The sequence below is a fragment of the Arachis ipaensis genome, chromosome B07 (genome assembly GCF_000816755.2).
Source record: "Arachis ipaensis cultivar K30076 chromosome B07, Araip1.1, whole genome shotgun sequence".
NCBI classification, from domain to species: domain Eukaryota; kingdom Viridiplantae; phylum Streptophyta; class Magnoliopsida; order Fabales; family Fabaceae; genus Arachis; species Arachis ipaensis.
This window is the reverse complement of record NC_029791.2, coordinates 117,181,784-117,190,276: the sequence shown is the minus strand read 5'-3', so window position 1 is coordinate 117,190,276 and position 8,493 is coordinate 117,181,784. Positions and strand designations below refer to the sequence as shown.

Genomic DNA, 8,493 nt, shown 5'->3' with positions numbered 1-8,493 from the left:
ATTGTCTTTAATAAATAATTTTTACTAATTTATATATTCAAATTCTGAAAAATTTGAATACAAACTGTATTAATTTATGTGTATAAAATTCTTAGTAAATATAGATGTAAATTATATATTTCTTATATGCAAAATGTCTATAAATATAACAACAATAACAACAAAAATTTGTCTCACTAGGTGGGGTCGACTACATGAATCAAACGACGTCATTGAGCTCTGTCATGTATCATGTCTATAGAGACACCGTTTACATGTAGATCTCGTTTGACCACCTCATGGATGGTCTTCTTAGGTCTTCCTCTACCTTTCACCCTTTATCCATCTTCCATCTCATCCACCCTCCTAACTGGGTGTTCTGTCGGTCTTTTTCTCACATGTCCAAACCACCTGAGACGCGATTCTACCATCTTTTCCACAATAGGTGCTACTACAACTCTCTCCCTTATATCTTCGTTTCTTATTTTATCCAATCGCGTATGACCACTCATCCATCTCAACATCTTCATCTCTATCACACTTAGTTTATGTCCGTGCTCCCCTTTGGCCGCCCAACACTCCGTACCATAAAGTATAGCCGGTCTTATAGTAGTACGATAGAATTTACCTTTAAGTTTTAAAGGCACTTTTTTATCGCATATAAAACCAGATGCACTCTACCATTTTGACCAACCTGCTTGGATCCTATTATTTACATCCTGTTCAATCTCTCCATTATCCTGTATGATGCACCCAATATACTTTAAACTTTTAACTTTTTGTATGATGTTTTCTCCAATCTTCACCTATATATTAGGGTTTTCCCTTCTCGGACCGAACTTACATTCCATATATTCCGTCTTGCTACGACTTATGCGCAGACCATACATTTCTAGAGCTTCTCTCCATAAGTCCAACTTCTTATTTAGGTCTTCCCTTGACTTTCCCATAAGGACGATATCATCGGCAAAAAGCATGCACCATGGCACAGGCTCTTGGATGTGCTCTGTGAGTACTTCCAAGACTAATGTGAAAAAGTATGGACTTAAGGATGATCCATGCTATAATCTTATACCAATAGGAAATTCCTCTGTCATACCACCTTGAGTCTTCACATTAGTTGTGACTTCATCATACATATCTTTAATTGCATGAATATATGCGATCATTACTCTCTTCTTTTCTAAAACCTTCTATAAGACCTCCCTTGGTACCCTATCATACGCTTTTTCCAAATCAATAAACACTATATGTAGATCCCTTTATTACTACGATACCTCTCCATCATCCTTCTTAATAGGTATATCGCTTCGGTGGTGGATCTGCCTGACATAAATCCAAATTAATTCTCTGTTACTTGTGTCTCTTTTCTCAGCCTCCGTTCTATCACCATTTCCCATAACTTCATGGTATACCTCATGAGCTTGATCCCTCTATAGTTTTCGCAACTTTGTATATCCCCCTTATTCTTGTAGATAGGTACCACGGTGCTCTTTCTCCACTCATCAAGCATCTTCTTTGACCTTAAAATCTCATTAAAAAGCTTGGTTAACCAGTTGATGCCTTTTTCCTCCAAGGCCCTTCTAAACCTCAATCAGGATATTATCAGGTCCTACTGCCCTGCCATTTTTCATTTGCTTTAAAGCCTCTTTTATCTCGAAATCTCGAATCCTTCGATATTAGTCAAAGTTTTGATCTTCTTCCCTTGTGCATAACTGACCAAGGCTTGGAAGAGTCTTATGTCCTTCATTAAATAACTCGTAAAAGTAGCTCTTCCACCTTTCATTAATCTTCTCCTCTTGAGCCAACATCTCTCTATCTTTATCCTTTATGCACTTAACCTGATCCAAATCTCTCGTTTTTCTTTCACGGCTCTTTGCGATTCTATATATACCTTTTTCTCATTCTTTCGTACCCAAAGACTGGTAGAGACCCTCATATGCTCTTGTTCTTACTTCACTTACAACCACTTTTGTCTCTTTCTTAGCCGCCTTATATTTTTTCCAATTATCTGCATTGTGGCATAAAGACTACTCTTTAAAATACTCCCTTTTTATCTTTATCTTTTCTTGTACACTCACATTCCACCATCAGGACTCCTTGTCTCTTGGTCCTATTCTTTTAGATTCACCAAAACTTTCTTTTACTGTTCTTCTAATAACTTCTGCCATCTCCCTCCACATCTCTTCCGCGCTTCTATTCCCATCCCACTTTGCCTTCTCTCCTACCCGTCTTAGGAAGCTTCTTTGTTCCTCACCTTTCATCCGCCACCACCTCGTCCTTGGGTTCTTCGTATGATGTCTTTTTCTCAACCTTTGCTCAACGCGAAAATCCATGACGAGCATCCTATGTTGTGTTGTTAAACTCTCTCCTGCGATAATTTTACAATTAATGCAAAATTTTTTGTCGACTCTCCTCAACAAGAAGTCGATTTGAGAGCTTGTCATGCTACTCTTATAGGTTATAAGATATTTGTCTCTCTTTTTAAAACATGTATTTGCGATGAGAAGGTCAAAGGTTGAGGAAAAGTCCAAAATAGTTTTACCCTTGGCATTGATCACCCCAAAATAATAGTCTCCGTGAATACTTCCATACCCAGTCACTTCTCTTCCAACATGGCTATTTAAATCTCCTCCTAAGAAAATCTTATCTCCCAAAGGTATGTCTTAAACCAAACTCTCTAGATCCTCCCAAAACCTTATCTTGTGTTGTTCGTCCGAACCCACTTGCGGTACATAGGCGCTAATCACATGAAAAGCACCTCCCTCCACCACAAGTTTGATGGAGATGATCCGATCTCCCACCCTCTTGACATCTAATACGTCCTTCTTCCACTGTTTATCCACAATAATACCAACCATATTCCTATTCTTCACTTTTCTTGTATACCAATGTTTGAATCCGAAAGTATCCAACTCCCTAGCCTTCGCACCAACCCATTTTGTTTCTTGTAGGCACATAATATTAATCTTTCTCCTTGTCATAGTGTTCACCACCTCCATAAATTTTCCTATTAGAGTGCCTATGTTCCATGTCTCAAATTTCAACATTCTGTCACTCCGACCTTTACCTTTTACTTTGTGAACTAGCTTATTTACCTTCGTCCGTTCACGAAAACGCGGGAACCCTTACCCATTTAACATTACATCTGGGCACCGAGACAGCGACCCTTACTCATTTGACACCGTACTCGAGCCATACAACGCGTTGCTTCTGAACAACGACCTAGCTTTAACGCAATAACGTTTTTTATTCATGTCATGAGGATTCGACTATGTTTTTATGTTAGTTGTCGAAAACCTAACACAACTCTCCTCCTTTATCCGAGTTTGGGACCAACTATACATCGCAAGTGTAACATAGGCGGAGTTATACAAAATGTCTATAAATTTAATTACAAATTATTACTAACCACATTGACAAAAAATGATAATATATACTAGTCATATAGCATTGCTCGTAAATAAATATTATGATACTCACTCTATTTGGTGGATAATGGAGCTCGAAGAGTTTGAAATTACCCCCATCGAATAAATACTCACTTCCATTTTTCAAATAGGGATTTTGGAAGAAATTCTGAAGCTAGGAATCCGATATTATTTAGAACACGAGCCAACAAATCCAATATGAACCATATACATGAATATATGCAACGACTATAGATTTTAAACTACGTACACGCATGGGAAAATCATACCCGAAGATTCCTAAACACAACCACAAAATGGGTTGTCTCAATGATCTGAAGCAAAACACGATGAACCACACTCGTGAGCTGTAGCAGTATAAACAATACAAACAATATCTCAATATGACCTATTATTTGGTTTGGAAGATGAAGAGGTTTTGGATTTGGCAAAATCAACCAAATCTTTGAACAGGACATCTTCTGGCTTCTGTTGTTTGGTTGGGGTGGATGGATTTAGAGACAGATTCTGAGTTTGCCCAACCAAACCATCATAAGAGGAACTGGATCCACCACTTGAATAAGTTGTTCCACTTTGTTGCTCAAAAAATTGTTGTCTCTGGTTGTGCTTCGCAGGTGGCGGTGGAAGGAACCCAGTAGATGGTGTGTCCCTGTCCCATTGAGCTGGAGGCAGATCTTCTGAATACTTTTTTGTGGGAGATGGCTCATCATACACAGGCTGGCCACTGACAATTGGTGAAGTACTCCTGGCATGAGTAGGAGGTGAAGAGGACCGTGCAGGAATAGTTGATGCGGTGGGATTAGTCGGAGCTGCCAACGGAGTCTGCTTTGAGTTTTCAGAGGATCCTCCCTCTGCTTTATATGCATCACCACTGAGATAGTCAACCATGCCTGTGTCAGAGTAGACCGGATTCTTTGATGGTGGTGGTGGAGGAAGAAATGAGTTAAACCTCCCTGGTTCTGCCTTGTCGTAGGCTGGTTTCCGGTTCTGTGCATTAGTATCGCGTGATGACCTGAAATTATTGTATTGAACTGCTAATTATAGTGTGTATCAAATGGAAATATGCTCGACAGAAATCTAATTACACCATGAATCCATGATATAAACAATTATGCTCACTAAGATATATGAACTACCACAAGATTAATATAATGAAAGAATTTCTGTGGTTCACCTATGGGCTAGTTGAGCAAAATCATCCTCTGACTCATCATCATCCTCGTGATTTACATTTACAAGTGGCAGAGCTGGAGTTTCTGTTGCTCTTGCACCTGTATCGACAGTTCCGTTCGCAATATTGTCGTGTTTGAGGAGTACTCGCTGAAGGCTGTCATTCAGTGCCAATCCCTGAATTAAAAGCTGCTCATCCCTGGACAAAAGGCAACCATTATTGTCATTATTTTGGGGTTCCATGGCGAGAAGAGACTTCTATTTTTTTTTTTTTGCGAAAATTTCTTACGCAGTATTGTTCACAAGAAGCATCACACGCTTTTGATAAGATCGGCACTGGTCCACAAGGTCAACAATGAATTCATCTTTCACGCTCTGCCAAGTTTTATTAAAAACATTAGGAAACAAATGAAAATCGACAACTCACCATGACTACTTTGCACAGAACAAAAAATAAAAAATATTATAGCAAGTAAAAGCATTAAGTTTGAAATATGTCTTAGTTCTGCAACTGCAAGGAACATTTCTGTAGATGTCATGACTGGATTTTTCCCTTCCAGAACACGTTTGTAGGTTATCTACTCTGAAACAACAGCTAAACACAATGTCTAGTACAAATGAATTAATCCCCATGTAAACAATAGATTGAAATTTCCCTAGTGCTTCACAATAACTAACAGAATGGAAAAACGAGTAATGAGAAATATAGCATCTTCAAGCACGTCTTCATAAACAAGAAAAACTGAACAGAAGTTCGACAATGAAGCAAGAAGATAAAGAAACATAACAGGAGGGAAAAGTATCACCTTGGGATCTTTAGGATTCAGGGCATTCAGCATTTCCATCAAAACATCAGCTAGTCCTTGAGCATTTTGAATCTCTGGCACACTGATTATAAACAAATTTAGTTGAGAGAGACGGAGAAAAAAAAGCTAAAGCAAAGAAAATTTACCAGGAGAAAGAAGACAAGTACTAAAAAAGATAAAGAATAGTATTCCTACAACAGTTACATAGATGGATGAAGACAAAAAATTGAGCACCAGCCGAAAAGAGCACCAAAATCCCCCATAAATCCATAAGAGGATGTCCCCTAATTAAATCATCAACATTTGCAAGGCCTAAAGCCCTAAACATTTGGCCGGCACCAGGGCAAACTAATACCCCCTTGACTACTAGGCCGATGTGGTGCTGACCCTTAAGATGTTCGGGGAAGAGACTAGATATAACCAGTATGACGTAGGGCATTAAAATGACAAACTTTCAAACAGCTTCAAAAACTCTTTTCATTATTTAATTCCTTTTTGTCTAAGTTGGAAATTCATCGCCACAAGAATTGGACAGATTTCTTACCCTGACAAAGGACCTTCAACTTCAGAAACTACCAACAGGTAAATTGGTTCGTAGAGATGTAAAATTTAAAATCATAAACCATCAATTTAGAGGATCCATTATTATGACTTTACCAGCATGCAAACTGTGCGTAAAATTTGGCATACATATTTGTATAAAATTGAGTTTTATAAGATGGGGTCCCTACCTACTCAATTAAATCTTTTTGCATTATGTGAATTATATGGTAATACTTTTAGCCAGACACAACAAACATAGGGATTAGAATATTAGGATATGAAGTTGAAAGAGCACCTAAGGCCAGATTCATCCGAATGAAGAGAAGCCTGAATAGCAGCATCATCATCATATTCTACAGCTGAATGAACAACTGGCTGGGTTTGAGGAGGAGTGAAAAATGGCACACTGCTCTCTGCTCGTGGTGGAAATTCAACTCCAGCAGCCTAGCAAATATTAATTATTAAGAATAATACATTTGAGAAACAAAATATTAATGCTTCTGATCCAAAAATAACTTAATCATATGTAGTTTTGAATAGAAATTTAGATATGCCTTTGTGAGAAAGAGAGCATTTGAGTGAGTGTGTGTGCATGCCTAGGAGTGCAACTCCAACATGCACACACACATTTGCATGGAGCTTGTGGAGTAATATAACCAACGTACTAAAAAACAATAATTTAAAAAAAAAATTACTACAGGCTAATTTTTTCCCAGGTTAACGCAAGAACTATAAGAATATGTCACATGCAGTAAAAGATATAACATCTTTTACATCATTAATGTGCATCAATAAAAACGTCAATGCATGTCAATATACAGTAGAACTATTTGCTTGCAAAAATAAATTAATTGCCTGAAAGTAATATCTTGGTGCACAAGAGTTATCACCTTTAATTCATTATATGCTGCATAGTATTGGGGGTAAACACCGGTTGGGCCCCCAAAAGCTTCTTGCCATGTATCAATCAAAATCAGTATCTTTTCCCTCACATTTAAGTCAGGCTGTACAATGAGATGTAAAAGAAATAAAGGAGTGGATAAGAGAGTCTATTACTGAACTATAAAAGGTGTCAAAGAAATTAAATACCTTCTTCTTCACTATCTTAACCATATCATGTAAGATGTCCCGCTCAACAATCTGCTGAAACACGCTTTCACCACAATTTTTACTAAGGGTCTCCAGTGCCTACATCAAATACATACCATGCATGTGAGTTAGAGTTATTCACTATGTCTACATAACTGACACTATGAATAAAAATTTTGGCAGTACTCTACGCCTCATATCTTATAGCAGCAAAAGAATTTAAAAAATATGAACAACTTTACAAAAGTTACTTTAACCTATAAAATAATATGTCACACGACATCAAATTGCATTAAAACATTCAATAACTATCAAAAAAGTAGAAGAGAAATACTAACAAAAAGTGCCAGAAGTTGTATCTTAGGACTTTTATTGCCCAAACGCTTCTTAAGTATCTTTAACGCATCCTTTGCTTGCCTGCAAATTTAATCAGTTCAGCAGAGAAGATCAAGAACAACATAATCAAGGAAAACCCAGTGTCCAGAATAAGTTATAAAGAATCAATCAACATACTTAAGATCCAAAACCAAAAAGTAAAAACTGAATATCAAGTTAACAAGAAAAGAAAAAGGACACAGTTTCACTTTTGCCTACTTGACACCTAGCTCACTAAGCCACAATGTATGAATTACCAACAGTTCTCTGGCAAACACTAGCAGAAGGTTAGGAACCTAGTGTAAAGTGATCATTGAAATTACATAAAATTACTCACAAACCAAAAGCATACATAATACCTAAATCACAGGTATGAGAGACAAAAAGAAAAGTTAAACACGAAAAGGAGCAAGAGTATGAGCTATAAGGTTTTTACTTAGGGTCCATATTGATGATATCACACAACTCAATGTTAATTGCCCAATCAGGACCAATAAGCATGTCACTTGTTGCCCTCTCAGCACACGTAGCAGCATTGTTAGCCATCTCTCTGCAAAATCCCAAAACCACGCAACGACAAAATCCATATCAATAAGCAAACCCAAATTATATACCCAATCCAAAAAAAATCTAAACTTGTTATTACACCTTACTAAAATCGTCATTTACTACAGGCATGACCACTAATTAATCCACAATTTTCAAAATTATCAAACCTCACAGTACCAATTCAATCGGTCAAAATTAGCAGAGAGAGAGAGGGAGAAATAACCTTAACCTTTACCTGTGGAAGGAAAACAATCGGATGGTAGAAGAATTGAATTGATGGAATGGAATGGAATCGTAGAATCAGAATAGAGAAGCGAATCCGAATGTATGAGGAAGCAGATGAGAGATTGGAAGAAAGAAGATCGGTCTCCAATTGGGGATTTTGGGGACCGACTTTTCACTTTTTTTTTGTTCTTACACACAACACACCTCACCTACACGAACAACGAAACCATGTCCTTTTTTTTTTCCTTCTCTTTTCTCATTTTATTCGTTTTACGATCGCGACAAATTAATCTGTATTAGTATTATTATTTGAAAAATGAAAAATG

At 37.3% G+C, this 8,493-nt stretch overlaps 1 protein-coding gene across 1 annotated transcript; it reads right to left on the bottom strand.

Annotated features, from left to right (window-relative positions):
* LOC107605989 (TOM1-like protein 2) lies at positions 3,545 to 8,351 on the bottom strand (the record flags this gene model as incomplete). The annotated part of the gene is given in 10 exon segments (XM_016307949.2): positions 3,545 to 4,422; positions 4,585 to 4,779; positions 4,870 to 4,955; positions 5,387 to 5,468; positions 6,225 to 6,373; positions 6,820 to 6,933; positions 7,019 to 7,117; positions 7,357 to 7,435; positions 7,830 to 7,943; positions 8,166 to 8,351. Coding segments are annotated over 9 exon segments (1,548 nt in total). The 3' UTR covers positions 3,545 to 3,788.